General features: G+C 41.7%; 1 protein-coding gene across 1 annotated transcript; it reads left to right on the top strand.

Moving 5' to 3' along the window:
- The first annotated feature begins 1,683 nt into the window (after nt 1–1,683).
- On the top strand, nt 1,684–23,977 carry LOC101398691 (protein lifeguard 2). Its single transcript, XM_087419907.1, has 10 exons — nt 1,684–1,996; nt 5,220–5,491; nt 9,783–9,861; nt 10,599–10,652; nt 11,569–11,659; nt 15,191–15,228; nt 15,312–15,399; nt 17,288–17,377; nt 19,951–19,998; nt 23,447–23,977. Coding segments are annotated over exons 1-10 (915 nt in total). The 5' UTR covers nt 1,684–1,994; the 3' UTR covers nt 23,600–23,977.
- The last annotated feature ends 276 nt before the right edge of the window (nt 23,978–24,253 follow it).

The raw sequence follows: 24,253 nt of genomic DNA, 5'->3' as shown, positions 1-24,253 counted from the left end.
ATAAAGTTCCTCAGGGGCTTATCAGGGTCAGCATGAAGTCTATTTAATTTGCGTGATTTACGTGTTGCATGGTTCGTTAATTAAAACTCTTAAAAAAAAAGCAGGTGCATAAGATATATCACAGGCTGGTTTCAAAGAGATACTGTTCACCACGTTTTGTGTCTTGGTGAGTACGGGCAGTGGAGGATTCCCTGACCTCCAGTACCCTTGTTCTGTATAGCTCAGGGACATGCTCCCTGTCAAATGAGGGTAGCGAGAGAATATACCTCACAGGATTGATGGGAGGATTCGGTGAGTTTGTAAGGATTCATGTGAGGTTGTAAACAGCTTTTATGTCTGGTAAGTGCCTGATTAATGTCCACTCTGAGGCTGGTAAGAAAGGAGGAGGAGGAAGAAGCATTGCTTTTGACCAGACTGGTTAAGTCATTAGTTATACCCCCCTGACATGTAATCTCAGAACAAATGTAATTAACTTATGTTGCCTATTAACATTAACGAACTAGGGAGAGAGACTGTGGACTGGACAGAGAATGAGTGAGACCTATGAAAGAGGGGAGAGGCAGGGCAGACATTCTTGCTGACCAAAATTTTCCATTTGTATCCTCAGGAGGGGCATCACGATATCTCTGTCGCCCACTGCACTCAGACCTTCTATGTTATAAGCTCATGGAACTACTTTCTGTTTTGTGTGTGCCCCATGGTTCCCACCCCTTGGCTCAGGGTATTCTCTTTGCCTGGAATATGCTTCCTCCCAACATTTCACAGTGGACCCTACCCATCTTTCCAGAATCGGCTCAGGCATCACTTCCTCCAGGAAGCCTCTGTGCCAGAAGTCACATCTCCTTTCTCCAACTCCCTAACTCTAAATAGCTGTTCCCTGCTATGGTTCCTCCCTCCTTCTACCTCAGGGCACACCTTTGTACCCCTGTCTCCTCCACTGAACTAGGAACATGTTGAGGAAAGGAAGTTTGCCATTTTTGTCTCTGTATTTCTTCTACTTCTCCGTGCCTTGTACACAGTAGGCACGCATTAATTAGCAGTTTAATGAGTGTGTTAATATATCACTCGACCTTTTCTCAGCAACGATCTCCATTCGGGACAAGTGTCTTCTCCCATTTCCCTCTCGCTTTCCCCCCCACTTTGTCATCTGACTTCTCTCACCAAGCAGGCTGAATCGGGCCTCCCTGGCTCCTCATTGGCCTGCAGCCCGGGGCAGGCATCTCTCTGTACCAAGAGGGCACCAATGTCATCATCCACCAGAAAAACCAACGCATGCTTTATCATAAACAAGTGTTACTTATTTGAAATAATTGTGCAGGGTCCCTGGTGGAGCTTTGTAAGCATCTTCCTCCTGCTTGGGAGACGGTGATGACATGGTGGGGAGGACACCATGTCCTCCAGAAGCCTTTTGCTAAGGCTTCAGGACACTCCCCGACATGGAATCGGTTTTGGAGATTCAGGAGATTCAGTCTCAGGCCTCCCTGAGGCTCAGCACAGAGCACATTGGCCGTGACCCTCTGGCCACTAGGAGGCTCGGCAGATGGACTTGACGCAGAGCCCCTCTCCTAGGCAGTGCGGTCCCCAGCCCACCCCATGCTCCAACTGCCACTCCCCTAACTGTCTCTCAGAACTTTGCTTCTCAGTGCCAGCGCCTGCCTGTCCTTTGGATGGCTGCTGGCTTAGGAGCTGGGGAAGCTTTTGGAGGACCAGGTGATTTTTGAGGACAAGCCTCATTTTGTGATTCAGGCACCAGCCAACTGTAGTTTCATGAGGAAAACTCAGCTGCCTTTGATTTTTGGTTGGTTTCTTTTTGGTTTTGAGTGCTTTGAAAATTTTGCTGCCTCTCTTCCTTCTCATTTGCAGGACGGCTGGGCAAGAAACCAACTTGGTTATTTGAGCGTCTTTTAGTGCTTCTCTGCTGTGTGTGAAGACTGCTTTCCTCAGAGGAGCTCCAGATTTTACCAAAAAGAGAAATATTTCTTTTTCTCTTCAAAATGTAAATATCTTTTTTTGTATAAATAGTAAATGCTCATTATAAAAATTCATACAATTCAGAGTGTATTCCCCAACTCTGCTGTGTTAGAGATAACCATATTAACAGTTTGTAGGGTATCTCTTCAGTCTCTGGAAACGTGTGTATGTATGAAATATTAGTGTGGTCTTACTAAATATTACTCTCTAATCTGACTTTTTTTATTCAGAAGTGTATTGGAGTGGACTTACCACATCAATCCATATATATCTGCCTTTCCGTGCCAAAATTAATTTAATCATTCCCCTGATGTTGGGTATTTAGCTTGTTTAAAATTTTTTGTGGTTACAATGAATGATGTAATGAGTTTTCTTATACATGTATCGTTGCCTATTTGTGTGGGTATTTTTATGGGATAAATTCCTAAAAATGTAACTGTTAGATCTAAAGTCATGCACATTTTGAATTTTGATAGATGCTGCCAATTACTCACCAAAAATTGTTGACACACTTGCTAAATCTCATGAGGTTGTCTCAGGGCTGACTTAGCCACTGGGTACATTGCCTAGGACCCACAATAGTTTTAGGATTCATGAAAATATTTTAACTTCTTTTAAAATGAGGAAAAAAAATGATTAGAATAATAATGAATATATAATATACAATGAATCCAGCCTGCATTATATTTTTTACACCAATGAAGCCATAAAATACACGAGTCCATGTGGCCCTGAGTTACCCATTTCTCCACACCCTTGCAACTCTGGGAAATATCTTCTCAGTTTTTACCAGTCTTTTATGCAAAAAAAAAAAAAAAAAAAAAGACATTTCATGATTGTTTTTACTTGCACTTCTTTGGTTATTTGTGAGGTATCATCTCCTAAGTGTATTGACCATTTAAATTTCCTTTGTGAATTGCGTATTTATGTTCTTTTCTCATCTTTCTATTGAGATGCCCATCTTTTCCTTGTTAAAAAGTTCTTTGTACAGTCTAGTAAATATTGCAAACTTTATTTTCACAATTTTGCGTTTCAGATTTATTGGTATCTTTTTGTAACAATATTTAAAGTGTTCCCTACTCCAAATCTGTCAAGCATTTCTTTTATGGTAGCATCCTTACAAAGGCTCTACACAAATATTCATTGATATTTTGTTATAGAATATCTATCAGTATTATTAATTATGATAATATCTTTAATTCATCTGGAATGCATTTTTGTAAAAGATGTGAAATAGCAATTAAACTTTGTTTGTCAAGCATAGCTAATTCCAACACCATGGACCAATAATTTGAAATGCCATTTTTATCAAATATTAAATTCTTATATATACATGAGTCTATTTCTTGAATCTCCTCCATCCCATTGATCTGTTTATCTATTTCCATGCTAACACCACACTTTTAATTATACAGCTTTATGACATTTTGATTTCTAAGGTAAATCACTACTCGTCCTGCCATAATCCTTCTCTTTCAATTTTTTTTTTGATTATCCTCACATATTTACTCTTTCTGATGAACTTTAGAGTTACATTTTTAAGTACTAAAAAAATCCCGATGAATTTTGTAAAATTTAGAGATTGATTTGAGGAGAAAGAACATCTTTATAAAATGTAGTCTGCCTCTCTGAGAGCCTGGGATTTTGTTCACGCCCTCTGTTTACACCATTCCCCGGTGGTCTTCAGTCTGTCTAAGCCCTTGCCATCTCAGCAATCTCCTGCTCAAACTCCCCCATGGCTCTCTGTGTGGGACAGGAAGCCAGCAGCAGGGGCTTGCCCAAGTCTTCAGGTCCCCATGAGGTTAATGGGGGCCTTTTCCTTTGCCATTTTTGGTCCGTTTAGTACTGGTTTTCTAAGAACTGTGTTCGCTGCAAAGCACTGTGGCAAAGCCCACCATAATCTCTTATCTGGATTTCTCGTTTCTGCTTCCGCTTTTGCTTACTCTGGCCCATTCTCCACGCTGTGCCTAGTCAGATCCTCAAGGTCCCCTGCTGGAAAACCTTCAGTGATTCCCCATTGTATTAGTTATTTATTGCTGCTGTAACAAATTACTACAAACGTAATGCCTTAAAACAACACAAATTTATTATTTTACCGTCCTGGAAGTTGGAAGTCCAAAATCCTGTTTACTGTGCTAAAATCAAGGTGTCAGCAGGCCTGTGTTCCTTTCTGGAGGCTCTGAGGGAGGATACATTTCCTTGCCTTTTCCAACTTCTAGAGGCCACCTGCATTCCTTTGCTCAGGGCTCCTTCCTCCATCTTCAAAGGCAGCAACTGATCACTCTGACCTCTGCTTCTGTTATCACATCTCTTTCTCTGATTCTCATCCTCCTGCCTCTCTCTGAAGTATGATCATAAGGACCCTTGTGATTTGATTGGGCCCATCCAGATAATCCAGGGTCATCTTCCCACCTCAGAGTCCTTAACTTAATCACACCTGGAACGTTCCTTTAGCCATGTAAGGTAACATATTCACAGGTTCTAGGGATTAGGAGGAGGATATCTTTAGGGGACCATTATTCTGCCTACCACAGCCATGGCCTTCAGGATGAACTTGGATTTCCAGCCCCTCAGTGACCTGCCTCCACTTTCCCTCTGTCTAACCTCATTCTATTCTCCCCTTCAAACTCCCTGCTCCAACCACATGAATTTCTTTCAGTTTCTGGAACCTGCCCTCTCTGTGTTCTTCATCCAGTGCTGGTCTAGGCTGATTCCTCTGCCTGGAAAAACCTTTCCCCACCTCTTCACTTGACCAGCTCCTACTCATCTTCCAGTCTGGGCTTAAACCTCACCTTCTTGCTTTTGGCAACCTCTTCTACTCCCTGTATCTTCTTCCAGACTTCATTAAGGGCGCTTGTATCATCCTCCATTGTTCCTGGCCCTGCTTATATTGCCTTTTATGTTATTGATAGTTTGATTATCTTCTCTTTCAAAATGTAAGCTCTTTGAGGGCAGAGGTGATGAGAACAGCTCCACACCTGGCACATAAGAGGGAACTTATTAACTCCTTGCCGAATGAATTTATAAACATATTAATTTCATAATGGAATGCAAGTTATTTTACTCTATAGGCTTCATCTTAAAAGTATTTGTTCATCATTCATTCAACAAATATTTATTAAGCACTGATTTGGTAAGTACTGAACCAAGGGAGTTAAAATTAAGAAAAAATCATCTAAATGTTACGAGCATCCTAAGGTTGTAGTGGTGCGATCATAAGGACCTGAATAACAGTTCTCCCCCTCCAGGAAAATGGACTTGGAGATCAGTGAGCCAATAGACTTTAGTTCTGGAGATCATCAACATCTGGTCCGGAAAGCAGCAGATAATAACATCCAGACCAAATCTGGTCGCTCCTACACAGCTTCACCTTCATCTGGGCGACCAAAATCTCATGGGAATCCACACTCAAAGGCTAGTGGGCGATCGGATACCTATGTGGTACAGATTTCAGACGAGGTCACCCCAGACGACAGCAATACTGTAACCGATCCGTTCTCAGAAACATCTGTCCGCAGAGGTGAGAATAAAGAAATTACCTTTTTGGAAGAGAAAAGCAAATGTTCTCTTAAAATGTTTCCACAGACTGGATTGTCAGAAAGATTTAATTTGCTTTTAGCTTTTCCCAGTCACACTCTACCATGAAACATGATGCAAGGTTGCTATATAATAAATGGCCCTCAAGTTGCCCAGGGCGTTCAGAAATTGGTACTAAACATATTATGGTGAATAACTTGTGGTTTTCTTAGGAAATATGAATTAGTCATTGATTGATTGTAGAATGTTCTTACCTACATACAAGGTGATACCATAATATTGGCTTAAGTTTTAAAGAATATTAATTCAATAGCCTAGATGTTAATTCTGTATAGGAAATATATTCAGCTGTAACAGAAACCTAAAAAACTGTGGCTTAAATAAATGAGAAGTTTTTTATTCTTTCATGAAATATGAAGTTCGAAGGTAGGCCGTTCAAGGCAAATGCCGCAGGTCCCCAGTGACCACTCTGCCACCCTTAGGCCTTCTTAGGGCCTAGACAACTTGAGAGAGACTGTAAGCTTTGAATCCCATTGCTATCTCCCCGTGGCCCTCATCCTCCAGCTTGTGGCTGGAAAGATGCCTTTTGAAGTTCTAAGCTTCCAGCAAGGAAAAGGCAAAGGCAAAGACAGGCCAAGGCCGGTTTGCTGCCCTGACAACTCCAGGGGGCATCATTCACGGATAGATGTCCTAAGAATCAGCCAAACCTGACCTTTTTTCAGAGGCTTTCCCAGAAACTAAACCCAAGAGTTTCCAATTATATGCCATTGACCCTACCTGGATCATGTGGCCACCTCTATTTGTAGTTTTCACTTGGGTCCATTGCCACCTCTAACAAGATCTAGATTGGATGGTGAGGAAGCTGGGTAGAATGGATGTCACTAAGCAACTAGCCACCTCCACCGCAGGTGCCAAGCCTTCGTCACCGGGTGTCGTGCAAGGGGAACGTTATTGCATTTAGTCCTTACAGCAACCCTATAAATGAAGTAGTGGTAGTGTCATTTTACAGATGAGGAAATGAGGCTTAAGCGGTTATATTTGAAAACTTATGTAAAGCCTCCTCACCACTGTTAGAGTTAGTTATTTTATCTGCCTCTCTTGGATCGCAGAGGCTAGGCCCTCCCCATTTAAAAAATTCTATACTTAAAAAAAATTATGTAGTACATATAAAGATAAAAGTGCTATAGAGGGCCGGCCCCGTGGCTTAGCGGTTAAGTGCACGCGCTCTGCTACTGGCGGCCCAGGTTCGGATCCCGGGTGCGCACCGACGTGCGGCTTCTCCGGCCATGCTGGGGCCGCGTCCCACATGCAGCGGCTAGAGGGGTGTGCAACTATGGCATACAACTGTCTACTGGGGTTTTGGGGGGAAAAAAAAAGGAGGAGGATTGGCAATGGATGTTGGCTCGGAGCCGGTCTTCCTCAGCAAGAAGAAGAGGATTAGCATGGATGTTAGCTCAGGGATGATCTTCCTCACAAAAAAATAAATAAATAAATAAAATGCTATAGAAAAAAAGGAAAAGTATAGCAGAATAATGGATTAAGAGTTGCAGGGCTAGAAGGCTACAATTTTTTAAAGCAGCTTTATGGAGATATAATTTACGTATTGTAAACTTCACTCCTTTTCAAGTGTACAATTCAATGGTTTTTAGTATATTTACAGAGTTGTGCAACCATTACTGCTAAAAGAAACTCATACCCTTTAGCAGGCTACTCCCTATCCCCTCCTCCCCACAGCCTCTGCCAACCACTAATCTACTTTCTGTCTCTATGGATTTGCCTATTCTGAATATTTCATATAAATGAAATCATACAATATGTGGTCTTCTGTGATTGCCTTCTTTCACTTAGCTTAATGTTTTCAAGGTTACCCATGTTGTAGCATGTGTCAGTACTTGATTCCTTCTTATGGCTGTATAGTATTCCATTGCTTGGATAGAACACAGTTTGTTTATCCATTCATCAGTTGACAGACATTTGGATTGTTTCTACTTTTTGGTTATTATGAATAATGCTGTGATCAACATTCATATATGAGCCTTTGTGTAGACATATGTCTTCATTTCTTTTGGGTAAATACTTAGGAATTGCTGAGCCAAATGGTAAACTCTATGTTTAACATTTTGAGGAACTGCCAAACTTTTCGAAAGTGGCTGCACCATTTTACATTCCAAACAACAAAGTATGAGGGTTCCTGTTTCTCCACATCCTAATCAACACTTGTTATTGTCTGTCTGTTTTATTATAGCCATTGTAGTGTCTGTGAATGGATATCTCCTTGTAGTTTTGATTTACATTTCCCTAATGACTAATGTTGTTGAGCATCTTTTCACATGCTTATTGGCCATTTGCATATCTTCTTTGGAGAAATGTCTATTCAAATCCTTTGCTCACTTTTTAGAAAATAACAACCATTTTGTTATCTCTCATGATGCTGTGGGTTGACTGGGCTCAGCTGGGCACTTCTTGTGCTGTCTTGATTGGGGGCTCTCACGCACTTATAATCAGATGGCGGCTGAGGCTGCAGTGGACATTAAGACTTCCTGACATGGCTGGCAGTTGGTGTTGGTTGTTGGCTCTCTTCTTGTGGCTTGAGCTTCTCATCACATGGCAGCTGGGTCCCAAGAAGAAATATACCAGGTGGACAAGCCCTGATGTGCAAGTGGTTTATCAAGCCTCTGCTTTCAGCACACATGCTAATGTCTCACTGGCCAACAGAAGTCATGTGGCCAAGCCCAGCGTCAATGTGGGAGGGCACTACACAAGCTTTGCCCATTTTTAATTGTTATTTGTCTTCTTGTTATTGAATTGTAAGAGTTCTTTAGGTATTCTAGATACAAGTCCCTTATCAGATATATGATTTGCAAATATTTTCTCCCAGTTTGTGTGATTTTTTTCACTTTCTTGATGGTGTCATTTGAAGCACAAAGCTTTAACTTTTGATAAAATCCAATTTATCTGTTTTTTTTTTTTTTTGCTGTGTTTTAGGTGTCATGTCTAAAAAATCATTGCCTAATCCATGCTCACAAAGATTTACACCTATGCTTTCTTCCCAGAGTTTTATTTCTTATGTTTATGTCTATGATCCATTTTAAACTAATTAATTAATTTTTGTGTACGTGTGACATGAAGAAGGGGTCCAAATTCATCCTTTTGTATGTGTATGTCCGGTTGTCCCAGCACCATTTGTTGAAAAGACTATTCTTTCTCCACCGAATTGTTCTAGCACGTTTGTTAAAAATCAATTGACCATAAATGTAAGGGGTTATTTCTGGGCCCTCAGTTCTACTCCATTGATTTCCTATATGTCTAGTCTTATGAGGTTGGGCCACATTTAATATTTATTCCCTCACAGTCCCTGATACATAGTAGATGTGAAATTAATGTTAGCTAAATGAATATTTCAACGTAGGCAGCAGACATTTGGGTACACATGTTTTGGTATTTTGATTAAGATAGCTCAGTCCCATTTCTTTGCTGTCACACTTCCTATGCACAGAAACAGCTTAGCAAAAGGACATAGTTGATGGTTCTGTAAGTCAGCTTTAAGCAGCATTATTTCTTTTTTTCCCTTCTAAAATTGGGATAAAGCTACAAAAAAGTAAACTATCATTACCAGCACCGTGTTCAGCAGGCCTCAGGAAAACCCGTGCAGTAGGAAGTAAGCAAAAAGAGATGCCAACATACTCTGCACTCTGCTTCGGCATGCCATTTACCTGGAACTCCTTAGTCTTATAATTTGTCAGGTTATCTAGTTTGTGCACAAGTAGAAGGGAAGGGACTTGCTAAAGGCAGGTAGGCTGGAGAGCAAAGTGGTGGAAAAGCTCTGTGAACTCCCTACAGCCCAAGTCCATCCCCCAGAGGAGTAAACGCCCTCTCTGCCAGCAGTCCCTGAGGCATCGCTGTTCTCCATTCTATGCAGGGGTGTAACTGGCTCCCTAATGATGGGCCTGCGAGACTTTCAGATCACTTTCGGTCCTAAGGAGGACGGGGTGTGCATAGTAAATAATTAAATCCCTGAGTTTGTCCTTCCATGGATAAACCCTCAGATCGCCAACAAAACACCTCTAACAATCCGGACTGAGTATTTTCCAGAAGTTCTGCAGAGCTGTATTTTTGTTGTTATCCCATTTGCTGACTCTAAACTAGCACTCTCTTTCCCATCCTCAAAAAATCCGAGGAAAAATTTCTTTCGTTAAGTATCAACAATAGGTAATTACATTTATATTTTTATTTTTGAATATTGTGTCATAAAAATAATGTTTCTGTCTCCTCAGCTTTCATTGTAAAAGTGTTCCTCATCCTGTCAGCTCAGTTGATAGTCACTGGGGCGATTACCAGCATGTTTCTTTTCTGGTAAGTCTTTATTACTGATGTAAATTAAATATTAAGTTGTTCACATTAATTCTTATTGAATCAGCTCTATTTAATTTTGATCATTAAAAAACTATCTATTTTTTTCTTAATCACTCATAGGATATGATATTTCTGTAGCTTTGTTTTTCTGAGGCAACTCCTAGACTAAGGTGTTGTTAGATTTCTAGTTTTACTTCAACTTCCTAAATCAAGAATTTATTTTCTTACTCTTATTTTGGGCACTATTTTCTTTTTTATTTTCCCTGAGCTGTTTCCACAGATAAAACTGGATAAAGGAAAAAAGGTGAGATTATAGAGTCCTTGGAGGCTGGAACACTGTGAAATGCAGAAATTATTTCAGGGACTATAATCCGTCACTGCTTAAACCCATCCTATGAAAATCTATATTTACAAAACAAATATATGAGAAGTTGATTTCTTTTGCTTTGCACACATATCAATCTCAGTATTTTTTTTAAAAAGAAACTTCACTAGGACATTTGCATTTATCCAAATTTGACTCACCACTTATTATGACTGTATCTTTTTAGGAATCTATTTTAAGAAGCAAGCGATAGCTATATGTTTCACTGTTTCATTCCCCATCTGTCATTGTCAATCATTAGGATTTCTCGCTTTCTTCTCATGAGATTGTTTTACTTCTACTTAAATATTACATTCATTAGCAAAATAAACTACTTATTGTGTAAAACTATATTAATTTTTTTCTTAATCAGGAAGGCTTTAAAAGTTTGGGTGCTCAAGAATCCCTGGTTCACCTATGCAATCTTGTAAGTATTATTGGATATAATAAAAAATGGTTTTTCTACTAGCTATTGATTTTCTTTAACTATTTAAAATTAGGTATAATATTCTTGAAATGACAACATTTTAGAAAGAGAAATTTTAGAGATAGAAAACAAGCCAGTGTGTGTGTTTTACCGTAAAGGGACGGCACGAAGGAGATCTTTATTGATGCTTTAATGATGGGATAGTTCCAAATCTTGATTGTGGTGCTGGTTACATGTATCTACACATAGATTTGTGTCACAGTTCTATGACGTAGCATTATATATACACGCTGTACATGTCAAGTTACTGGTTTGCTATTATACTATAAATATGTAAGATGTAACCATTGGGGGAAACTAAGTAAAAAGTACACGGGGCCTCTCTGTCCCTTCCAACTTCTTGTGAATCTACAATTATTTCAAAATAAAAATTAAAAAAAAGAACCCACAAGCTGTCTGTGGATGGCAATGAGAAAACTTAGTTTTAAAAGCTAAAATAAAATAAAAGGGCTGGCTTGGTGGCATAGTGGTTAAGTTTGTGCACTCCTCTTCAGTGGCCCGGTGTTCACAGGTTCAGATCCTGGGCGTGGACCTATGCACCGCCCATCAAGCCATGCTGTGGCAGCGTCCCATGTATAAAGTAGAGGAAGATGGGCACAATGTTAGCCCAGGGCCAATCTTCCTCAGGAAAAAGAGGAGGATTGGCAAGAGACATTAGCTTAGGGCTAATCTTCCTCACCAAAAAATATATATATATAATAATAAGGTAAAAGTAATCTATATTTTTGTTTACTTTTCAATACTTATTACCAGATAATATCATATAATGATATATATCTCTATCTTTATCTATCTACCTATATCAGATGCTATCATCACTGGAAGCAAATAACACATGGTTTTAAATTATCCTCAGGCCAGTATTTTTTGTTGTACTTATTGTACTTGCTTGCTGTGGGAATGTCCGCCGTCGGGTGCCTGCAAATTACATTCTCCTGGGATTATTTGTAAGTAAACTCTGTTAGCACCCATTGTAGCTCACCTCTGAAATATATTTTTGTCACACTATTAAATCCATTCCTTTTATTCTGGAGAATGTTCTTGTGGAATAGTACAGATAGAAATTATTTATGAGACGTTCTCTTGGCTGAATTCTAGTTGTAATGAAGTTATAAACTTAATTATGAGATAGTATCCACACCCTTTTAATAAGCTAGAGAATGTGGGGACCCTGGGCTACTCTTTTGTGCCCACAAGCTTGCCCCTGAGAGGCCACATGGGGGAACCCCCTCCCGAGTGTGGGCTACATTTCAGGAACAGTTAACCTGACTGTCGCTGGCCTCTGTCAGACACAACAAACACATTTTGTTATGGACAGTGTGTCCTCATTTAGTTCACAAACTCTTGTGCAAGAAATGCAATTTTCTTTATTTTTGTAAAATGTATTTCATTTCTATTTCAAGTCTCACTGGGAGCAGAAGCCATCTCACCTCAGATTCTGCCCATTTCCTTGCCCTGCATCTCAGTTCAGTTTTCCAGCACCAGAGAGTTGGGGACTGGGGGGCTTCTGGTCCTTGGCTCTGGTCATTTATGGGTGATCTGGTTCCTGGCTGCCAACCTCCTTGTGGGGCTTCCACTCACAAGGCCTCACCACATGAGCTCTTTCTTTGTGGATCAGTGCCGCTCTGGGCCACAGAAAACTGTGTCGCTCCCTTTCTTACAGCAACTTCCTTTCTGGGGCGCCCCCAGGGGCTCCAGAATCTCGCCAGCTCTCAGCAAGTACCTGGAGCTCCTAGATTTTTAAAACCCGAATAGAATCTGAATTTTTATCATTTTACCCCTATCCCGACCCAGGGCTTAGCTCCCTGGAAGGTCACAGGGCTCTCCTCAGGAACGCAGTAACATGGAAGAATCATTACCCCTCTCCCTGACTCTTCTTTCCGCTTCCCAGTCAGGCCAAACCTCTTGCCTCCTGGAGCCAGTGGTGTCTCTGAAACTCTCTGATAGTAAGCGTTTGCTCCTCTTGGGAAAATCCAGAACAGTCTCAGTGTACACTGATGCAGCGTGTCGGCAAATGATTCTCTCTGGGAGAGTTTGCGTTTCCTCCCAAGCGCTGTTGACCACCCTTCCAAGTGAAGATTTACTTACCAATTGATTTATTCCTCATCTGGTTCCATATCAGATTTGAGGTAGCTTATAAAAATACCCACAATATAAGGAGATAAGATAAATTGGTGGGGAAATCTGATGGAAGAAAAAATAAGGGTAGGAAAATAAAGCCAGTGGTTGATGAGCGCACAAAATGCGTAGTCCTATGCTTGAGGGTGATGAGCCTAGATTTGGATCTGCGCCTCCTGGTGGTCAAAGCGAGTAAGAACGCCTGGCCAGTGATGAGATTCTCAGCATCCATACCGCGGAGCGTCTGGTGTGATTTATATGCTGGGAAGACCAGCTTCCTCCTGAGGCTCTCTGATGCCCACATTTGGGCATTTCCTCAGCTTCCAGAGCATTGAGGGGCCTTCCTTAGTTGGCATGGATATCCTGCTCATTGCCTAGGTGAGCAAGTGGGGTCTCCCAGTTCCTGTACTGACAGCATGGTCAACACTCAGGAGGGGCGGGGGCTAAAAGCCAGACAGAGGAAGATACTGGGAATCCTGGAGCAGTGGCAATGGGGCGGGGGTGTTTGTGGGGGGGTATTTTTTCCAGAAAATTTTGAATTTTTTAAATTAAAATTTTCAGTCGTTTTAAAGTTTATTACAAAAAGAGATCAAATTTATTGGTCTCAAAGGAAACTTTCATCTCCGAGGTTTTACTCTTTATCCCAAAGCAGGTAACAGCTTAAGAGAAGAAATATTATAGAGGGGCCAAGAATTATTTATATTTGTTAGACTTTACATCTTGGCCAAGTGTTAGGAAATATATGGAGAAAACCATTTCAGAAAAGGAGTTGAGGGAAAAAATGAAAACACTCACACACTGAAGACAGATTTTTGTCCCATAGAATTTTGGCCCCTTGAGCCCATGTTATGAGCTCTTGAAGCCATCAGGCAGGTGTGACTTCGAAGGCCTCTTGTTACTCCTTTCCTACTCTTCGGAAAACTGAAGGGTGGTTTCCAGCTTGAAATCATCCCTTCTCCTTCTCCCTCCCATCCCCCTTCCTCATTCTCTCTCTCTCTCTCTCTCTCTCTCTCTCACACACACACACACACACACACACACACACACACGCACACACTTCTTTCATGTGCTGCTGAAGGTAGAGAAATATGATGCAAATATAATGCAATTGAGCAAGTAGAAGAAGAAAATTAATCTTGAGAGGAGGGTCAGAAGCAAGCACGTTATTAAAATGTCGTGTGTACGTGAAAATCTATTCCTTTTTTTTTTTTTAACCTATAATGGAAATAAAACCAGCTTACTTTGGTAAGTTTAACAAAATAGAGAATCAGGCAATTCCCCACTGGGTTTGGGAAATCCAGAGAGGCAAGCCAGCACTCTCGGGACTCCAGTTCTTTTCCAGTCTCTGATCCGATTGTCTCCGACTGTAGGTCATTGGCCGGCTGCAGAAGTTCAAAGTCCCTCTAGCAGTCCTAGCACTGCGGTTAGGATGTGTCCTCATTGTTCCCCCTTGAGACTGGAGGATTCTTCCCTGGCTCTTGCCGTGGACCAGCGGGTCAGCCGAGTCTCTGGATTTGCCTCTGATGGAGTGTCATACCAGCTGGGAAATGTCCTCAGGCCCTGCAGCCACTGCTCACTGTAGCTCTCACGGGGCCTGCCCACTGTCCTGGAGCCTGACTGTGGGCCTGGGCACATCCTCGCTACCTTTTTTGGTCTCATCCTCCAGCTTGCCTGCCTGCTGGCTCTCGGCCACTGCCTTTCTCCCACACCACCCCATCCCTGGCTCCCTTTGGACCATGGGAAACCTCCAGCCCCAGTACAGCCCCAGTGCAGCCCTCTTCCGAGCCCTGGATTGGCCCCTACAGGCGCAGCTCCACGGTCTGTAGGTAAATGCCCTCCAGCCTCATCCTCTGGTCCTGAGACGGTCTCAGTCCTCATCCCACATCTGAGGTTTGAAGTATTTTGTTCTCACCCAAGCACTATGGGAAAGGACGGGACTGCAACTGTTGGTGAAGCGTTAGTAGGAATAGCGTATCCTGCTCTGATAAAATGTTATTCTGTGTGGATGGCCCCATTTGATTAATGGCAATACGGTCTACAGATAAACTTTTCCGTTGGTTTCCACGTTCCTAATTAATACATGTTTAATTCACTAAATATGTTGAAAGTTACCATTGTGTTCTAAGAAATTTTTACCAATAAAGAATTTTCTCTTGTAAGTCTCGGGGAGAATGTTAAGGAAATGTTTCATTCTCCTATTTATTTCCCATAATCAATCTCCCTGTTGCTTTGTGCCCTGGGGTTGTGCATATTCCCACTTGCTCCCTAGACCCTGTGAAAACGCACACATTCAAATCATCTCCTCTGGATTCTGGGCCTCAGGAATCAGGCTTCTGATTTCTTGTGAATTTTGTTTTTAGACAGTTCTTCAAGGTCTGCTGCTGGGAGCCGTATCAGTGTAAGTCTTTGATACACATTCCTCTTTTTGCATGTGCTTTTCTTTGAATGTATGTGAACAATAATCACAGTCTCTGGTTTTAGTTTCTATAGTGCTGATGAGGTGCTATGGGCAACGGCAGCAACCGCTCTGGTGACCTTATCACTCACTATATTTGCTCTTCAAACCAAAGTACGTATTATTGAAACAGACTTCTGATTCCCACACATACAGGATTGTGTGGATATGTTCCTTTGCCCCTCCTGACCCATTCTCCTCCCTCCTCCCTCCTGCTCTCTGCTGTCCTGTGGGCCTCACCTCCATGGCTCCTCACTTTCTAGCTTCTGGCTTTTCCTAGTAACCATGTTAAAAAAGTAAAAAGAAACAGGTGAAATTAATTTTAATAATATATTTTATTTAACCCAATATATGGGAAGTGTTATCATTTCAACATGTAATCAATATAACAAAAATATTAATGAGATACTTTACATTTTTTCAAACTAAAATTCAAATCCAGTGCATATTTTATACTTATAGCACATGTCAATTCCAACTAGCCACATTTCAAGTGCTCAGTAGCCTCATGTATTGAATGCACAGCTCTAGACAAAGTTTTTTAGCAGTGCCTGCAGGGCTTGTTAAAACAGATTGCTGGCTCCACCCTGGAGTTGCTGCTTCAGAAGTTCTGGGCCCAGTAATCTGCATTTCCCCAGTGATCTGCATTTCCCAAATCTGCATCCCAATCTGATGCTGCTGATCTGTGAGCCACACTTGGCCAACTGGTACTTTAGATTATTCTCTGGGAGTGTTAAGGGTGGGGAGTGAGGGGGGAAATAGAGGAATTAGGAAAATGCCTGTGCAAGAAAATATCTTAAATTCAAAGCTCTTCTTTTGCTGCATAATCCAAATTTTCTGAGGCCGGAAGATGAATAATCCCCTTTCTTTAAAAAATCCTAATCTCCCCCATGCTGATTTTGTCATTGATTTATAAAGCAAAACCCAAAAGCATATTAATAAATTTAAAAATTACAAAAGAATCATTAACTAATTTTGGAAAGCTTAGTATATATATTTTTATTAAAATATATGAATACAAACATGAAAAAGGTACCCAGTTAACATCTGGGTCTATTTCACTCCACCTATGTATTCTTTTGCACATGCATCTTTTGCACATGCACATTCTCTAATGTACATGCTTTTAAAAATACGAATAACTGGGGCTGGCCTGGTGGCATAGTGGTTAAGTTTGCACCCTCCGCTTCAGTGGCCCAAGGTTCGCAGGTTTGGATCCGGGCGTGGACCTACACCCTGCTCATCAAGCCATGCTGTGGCGGTGTTCCATATAAGGTAGAAGGGGATTGGCAACAGATGTTAGCTCAGAGCCAATCTTCCTCACACACACACACACAAGTATGAATAATTATGATGATACTATACATACAAATTTACATCCTATGTATTTAAGGTGCCTTTTGTATTAGAGGATCTTTCATATAAATATAAAAATAGAATAGTATAATAAACCCCCATTTACTGATTACCCAGTTTCAAAAATTATCAATTCGTGACTCTTAGTATTTCATCCATACTCCTACCCTCTTCTCTGTCCTGAAGCAAGTCCAGTCAATACAACACTTTTTTTTGTGTGTGTGAGGAGGACTAGCCCTGAGCTAACATCTGATGCCAATCCTCCCCTTTTTTCTTGAGGAAGATTGGCCCTGAGCTAACATCCGTGGCCATCTTCCTCTACGTTATATGGGACGCCGCCACAGCATGCCCTAACAAGCGGTGTATCAGTGCGCGCCCGGGATCCAAATCTTCGAACCCAGGGCTGCCGCTGCGGAGTGCACGCACTCAACTGCTTGTGCCACCAAGCCAGCCCCTACAACACTTTTTATGTAGCATTTTTCAGTGGTTGGGGCCAATGGAGTTCCATCGTTTTCAGAATTGGCCAGGATAAATTATTAGCAAATGGGCCAGTTTCTGTCTATGGGGTGTAAGAAGTATCTCTAAACATCCTGAAATTCCTTAAAGTTGATAACTGAGTTGTTTTTGTGTGTTTCTGTTTCTTCAGTGGGATTTCACCTTGCTAAATGGAGTGCTGTTCGTTTTACTCCTCGTACTTATTGTCTATGGAATTCTCTTACTCTTCATACGGTCATATGTAAGTGGGGTCTCATTTGGAAACCTCAGGGAATTGTGAGACATACAGGGTGAAGTGCTGGTTGTGTTAGTCTGGATCCTCTGAGAAGCAGACACTGAGATGGGTGAAGCATGAGGACTTTAATGGAGAGATGTCTGTGAGAGAAGCAGGGGTGACAAGGCTGGAAGAGCTGTCAGACCAGACAGCATGTCTGACCCCAAGTGAAGGAGAGGGAAGGAAGGTCAAGTGGAAGTATTCTAGACATGGTGCTTTCTAAGGGAAGTTCAGCAAGGCCATCAGGGAGCCCTTGAGCTAAAGTCAACTGTCACAGAAGTCCCATGTCTCCTAGGAAGTGCCCTGCTGCTCCCACCAGTGCCTGAGAAGGGGAAGTGTGGCCCAGGAGTAAACTGCAGTGGGTTGCACAGCACAGCCACCAGGGCTCTTGGTCAGTTACACTCTCCTCCTGGTAGCTGGAAGTCTGTGAGGCCCGTGCTCGTGGCCGCCTGGGGTGGTGTGGTTGGGGGTACCATGGACAGGAGGTCTGGGGCATGAAGATTGAGCTCCTACCCTAGACTACAGCTGTCCTTCCCTAAGAGGGTCTTGGGGGAACCTACCCACAGGGCAGGTCAGATTCCTTCTGCTCTACATGTGTGCTGCTTTTCTGAAGTAACAGGAATGGAGAGATGGGCTTGTTCAGACTTTTCCAACAGTAGCCTAGAGGAGGCTCCTTCCAGCTTTTTTTCTTTTTCTTTTTTTGTTTTGCTTTACTATATTCATTGACTTCTTACTAGATCAGACATAGGCTTATGTGTTTTTCACATAGGCATAACATTTAATTCTCATAACATTCCTGAAAAACACATATCTCATCTGTTTTATAGATAAGAAAACAGGCTCAGAGAAATTAAATAATTCATCCAAGTTCACACAGGGAGTAAGTGGTAGGGGCAGGATCCAGGCCAGATCTGGGTGACTCCAGTGCCCATGCTCTTTCCACCACCGGGCACCGTCTCTGGACTGAGGCTGCAGGGGTGTGGAGAGGTAGAGGCACAGCATCTGGCCCCGTGGTCTGGCTGTGACTGGCTCCTGTGTGGACACCCTACTGGAGGCCAGGTCCACTGAGGACTCCTGGAGCCTGTGACCATTTGACTAAAGCCCCAAGGCCAGCTTGGTCCAAATGCTGAATCAAAGAGTTTCTTTGGCAATGAGTGGACTTGTTAAATGATCTTCAGACATATAACCAACAGTTCTGCCTGAATTGCTAAAGAAACAGCATCTATATTTTAGAGATAAACCCAAAGACGTGACAAAGATATGCCTTAAAGGCCAGAGCTCTCCATTTATTATTATTGATGGAGGCACAGATATTGGTAGTAATAGTACAAATATTTATTAGGTGGGTTCCATAGGTCTTTACAATACCACTTAGGTACAGTTAAGAAACTGTGTTTCCTACCAGATATATGAACTCCATTCTAAATTTTCTTTCACAAATATCTGCAATATATAATCTTACACATGTGTTTAAATGGAAAACTTTGACAGAACGTTGTCCTAAGTATAGAGGCTTGTTTGACTTGGGCAATTTTGAGTTCTTTAGACTCCAAGAATCAGATGTTTTCCTACTATTAGCTCAGTCTGGAAATACTGTGCCTCCCAGACCATGTCACTGACTCCTGATTTCCCTCCTTCACCAAGAACCTTCCCTGGTTAGCAGAGTGCCCTGCCCATCCCTCTAGGACCAGCTTTCTCCTCCTGAAGAGTGAATGCCATTATTTTTCTCAGGTGTTCTACACCTCTTCCTCATGTGCTCCCCATATAGAGCCAAACCCTTTGACTCTTAGACCAGTCCCATATTCTGATCCGGGCTGTTTTGGTTGCAAGGAACAGATACTGCTCGGACTAGGTTGAGGCAAAGACCCAGAGAATCTCATGGAACCCCTAGGTGGGAAGAAGACCCAAGATTCACAGAAATGGAAACCCGCCTTCCTATCTTGGGTTGAGTTGATTGGCCACCTCTGTTTGTACAGTAATAGCTCCAGCATTAGCTAATGACTCAACAGCCTCTGCTGCTTGGATCCCTCTATCCCAAGAATTGATTTCTGACTGGCCTGGCACATCTGTTTGATCCTGGTCACATATAAGAGGTTCCTGGTCAGTTAAGAGATTTGCTGCTGTTGGAGGGGATGTCTTCTACCTCTTGTCAATCAGCTATAGCAAGGGGGTGTGAGGGTCACTATGTTCCCAGAGCTACCTGTTCCAAGGGCTGAGGGTAGGGCAAATTCTCCATAAGGGCTATGTGGATGGGACAAAAAGTGAAACATATCTACGAGTACATTCTACTTGCCCTACCATGCATGAGATGTTTAGCACTTACTTGATGAACCTTATTTGGCATATGCAAGGCTAGTTTTCATTTGCTCGCTGAATGGAATTGATGGATGCTGTTGACTGATTATGTTCAAAAAGGAGGAATTTCTCCACAGATTTGACTTTATTAATATTGGGTCCTTATCGAACAGCAGTGAACTAAGTGAGCCCTTTTGTTATTTCAAATTTTGTTCTTAATATACAATTGTTTCCTTTCTTTGCAGTGGTTGCATCTATTGTATGCTGGACTTGGAACTGTGATCTTCTCACTTGTAAGTCCATTTCTCCCTCCCCTTGGCAAAGGGTATGTAGATGCATTGACAGCGCCCCCTAGGCCCTTGTGCTAGGCCTGCAGTCAAGTAGAGTCAGTAATTCACTGGAAACCCCTTCCAGGTGACTTGCTCCTCTTCCCCCTTCTTCTTTTTTTTATAAAGACACTTTTTTAGGGCACTTTTTAAAATTCACAGCAAAATCAAGAGGAAGGTTACAGAGATTTCCCATATACCCCCTGCCCCCACACATGTATGGCCTCTCCCATTATCAACATCACTCACTAGAATGGCACATTTGTTACCAAGGATGAACCTACATTGACATGTCATAATCACCTAAAGTCCATAGTTTACATTAGGGTTCACTCTTGGTGTTGTACATTCTTTGTGTTTGAATAAATGTATAATAACATGAAACCATCATTATAATATCATACAGAGTATTTTCACTGCTCTAAAAATCCTCTGTGCTCTGCCTGTTGATCCCTCCTGTGCCCCCAACTCCTGGCCCATTGATCTTTTTACTGTTTGTAAGTTTTGCCTTTTCCAGAATGTCATATAGTTGGAATAATACAGTACATAGTCTTTTCAGATTGGCTTCTTTTACTTAGTAATATGCACTTAAGCTTCCTCCATGTCTTTTTGTTGCTTGATAGCTTATTTCTTTTTAGTGCTGAATAATATTCCGTTGTCTCCATGTACCACAGTTTATGTATCCATCCACCTACTGAAGGGCATCTTTTTTGCTCCCAAGTTTTGGCAGTTAGGAATAAAGCTGCTATAAATACCCATGTGCAGGTTTTTGTGTGGATATAAGTTTTCACTCATTTGGGTAAATACTAAGGAGCGTGATTGCTGGATCATATGGTAAAAGTATATTTATTTTTGTAAGAAACTGCTCAACCATCTTCCAAAGTATCTGTACCATTTTGCATTCCCACCAGCAATGACTGAGAGTTCCTGTTGCTCCATATCCTTGCCAGCATTTGGTGTTGTCAGTATTCCAGATTTTGGCCACTCTAGTAGGTGTGTAGTGGTATCTTATTGTTATTTTAATTTGCATTTCCCTCATGACATATGATGGAGAGTATCTATTAATGTGCTTATTTGCTATCTATGTATCTTTGGTGAGGTGTTTGTTAAGTTCTTTGGCTCATTTTTTAATTGGGTTGTTTTTTTTTTATTGTTGAGTTTTAAGAGTTTGTTGTATATTTTGGATAACAGTCCTTTATCAGATGTGTCTTTTGCAAATATTTTCTCCCAGTCTGTGGCTTATCTTCTCGTTCTCTTGACGTTGTCAAGAATTTTTTAATTTTAATGAAGTCCAGGTTACCCATTATTTATTTCATGGATGGTACCTTTGTTGTCGTATCTAAAAAGTCATTGCCATATCCAAGGTCATCTAGGTCATCTCCTAATGTTATCTTCTAGGATTTTTATAGTTTTGTGTTTTATATTTAAGTCAATTATCCACTTTAATTTTTGTGAAGGGTGTAAGATCTGTGTCTCTCTTTTTTTTTTTTTGGTGAGCAAGATTAGCCCTGAGCTAACATCTCTTGCCAATCCTTCTCTTTTTGCTGAGGAAGATTTTCCCTGGGCTAACATCCATGCCCATCTTCGTCTACTTGATACGGGGAATGCCTGCCACAGCATGGCTTGGTAAGTGATGCATAGGTTGGCGCCCGGGATCTGAACCTGCGAACCCCAGGCTGCCGAAGCAGAGCACGTGAACTTAACCACTACACCACTGGGCCGGCCCCTTGATCTGTGTCATATTTTTGTGTGTGGATGTCCAGTTGTTCTAGCACTGTTCGTTGAAGAGATCGTTTTTGCTGCATTGTATTGCCTTTGCTCCTTCATCAGAGATCAGTTGGCTGTATTTGTGTGGGTCTATTTCTGGGCTCTCTATTCTGTTCCATTGATCTATTTATCTGTTCTTTCACCAATACCACACTGTCTTGATACTAAAGCCATATAGGAAGTCTTGAAGTTGGGTAGCATCAGTCCTCCAACTTTGTTCTGCTTCAACGTTGTGTTGGCTATTCACACACAAACATATATCTCTTTTTTTATGCAAACACAGTTATACTATATACAATGTTCTGCTTTTGCTTTTTTTTTTTTTTTTTTTTTGTGAGGAGATCAGCCCTGTGCTAACATCCGCCAATCCTCCTCTTTTTTTGCCGAGGAAGACGGCCCTGGGCTAACATCCGTGCCCGTCCTCCTCCACTTTATATGGGATGCCGCCACAGCATGGCTTGCCAAAGCAGTGCGTCGGTGCGCGCCCGGGATCCGAACCAGCGAACCCCGGGCCGCCGCAGCGGAGCGCGCGCACCCAACCGCTTGCGCCACCGGGCCGGCCCCGCTGCTTTTGCTTTTTCACTTAAAAAAATAATGGTCTGCACGTATTACCAGCAGGAAACTAATTCATTCTATTTAAAAGCTGCATGGTATTCCATTTTATGCTTTTATCATGTCACGTCTCTCAGGATTTTATTTTTTTTAATTACTTATTTTTGACATTTCCAAACATACCCAGAAGTAGAGAGAATGGTGTAATGAAGCTCATGTATTATCACCAAGCTTAAAGAATTTCCACATTTTGCTTCATCATGTTCCCTTTTGATGTTGTTAGAATTATGTCGTATCTTTCAAATGTTAGAAAAATTTAGACCAGGAGGTTAAGTATGTACATTTCAGTTTTCTTTTTTCTTCTCCTTTTATGAAAGGAACTGATTTGTGCTCATTTTCCTTTACTCTTATGATCCCAGCCTTTGTGTGTAGATGCTTGCTGTTGTAGCTCTTGTGTCCTGTTTTAGGCATAGTTTGTTTCCATGCAAAAAGTATGTTGGTATGTTGGTGTTTCTGTTGCCAGTTTGGAGGCAGAGCAAAAACTCTCATGGACTCAGGCAGGTCTACTCAACACAAAACAAATAGCAGGAGATGGAAATTGAAACTTTTTTGGGGGGGAGGCTTAACTACCAGAGTTGTGGGGGTGAGGCGGGGTGCCACACCCCCAAATGCTCCCAGGGGTCAGAATCCCGACTGGGGCTTCCCTGTGGGCTGGTTGTATCTTGGGTGGTGTCCTGAGCTCTGTTCCCTGGGGGTCTGGGGGAGACAACGATCCCAGCTCATCTTACTCTTCCACTTTCCAATCTGCCTTCCAACACATAACCTCACCTGTGAGAGAAAGGCTCACAGATTTGCCCATCCCCACCCCCACCCACCTGCCTGCCGGCTTCAGGAGAACAAAGCTCTTGCTCTAACAGATAGAGTACAAACTTGGGGACATCATGAATGGTTGAGGCTGTAAGAGTAACAGATATAGCCACAAACTGACTTTCTGCAATAAATTTATTGATGCTAAAATAAATTTTCCAGATAATTTAGGACACATTTAATAGGAATATACAATTTAAGTAGCTAATTCTTCTTTCTTTTCTCTAAGTACTTGGTGATGGATGTGCAGCTCATGGTGGGAGGGCGGCATCATCATTCTGACCTGGACCCTGAAGAGTACGTTTTTGCAGCCCTGAACATCTACGTGGACATAATCAACCTTTTCCTTTTTATTTTGCAACTGATTGAACTGGCACGGTAGTCAAATGGCCGAGGCTGGCTGGTGTCGTGAGGGAAGCAAGGACGTTTGGGAAGTGTCACCAGGCTCTGACATGCAGAGGTTACCACTGCATAAGCCCTCTTATTTTAAAACATATTTTAAAATACTTATTTGTTTTGTCAAATGAAACCAAGCATTCAGTAGGTGGTAGCTGTAGCTGTTATATTTTTAGTTCCATTGTCACATTGCAAAACTTTCTGGGGGACGTTTCTGATTTTTATAAATTCAAAAGATGAGTATCATAATTACATACTTAAAAACATTTGTAAGATGCCCATTACTTGGTTGAAGTTTTCCAGGAACTCTTTAAAGCTGTAAACAACATCTCTCTACATGAATAAAATTGATTACAGAAACCTATATTTACTCCTTTCTCTTCTCTTGATTTGGACGTTCTGTGGGAATATTTTGGCACCCGACTATTTTTTAAGAGTAAGATAAACCAGGAGAGAAATCAAGATGGCAGCGTAGGCGGACTCTGAACTCACCTCCTCCCGCAGACACAGCCAATTTACAACTACTCATGGAAAAATTACCCCAGAGAGAGAACTGAAAACTGGATAAGAGGAACTCCTGCAACAAAGGACAATCCTAATCGAGGTGGAAGAGGCAGAAACTCCCTTCTGGAGAGAAAAA

The sequence above is a fragment of the Ceratotherium simum genome, chromosome 1 (assembly GCF_057802395.1).
Source record: "Ceratotherium simum simum isolate JZ-2026a chromosome 1, ASM5780239v1, whole genome shotgun sequence".
NCBI lineage: Eukaryota > Metazoa > Chordata > Mammalia > Perissodactyla > Rhinocerotidae > Ceratotherium > Ceratotherium simum.
This window is presented reverse-complemented; position numbering and strand designations above follow the sequence as displayed.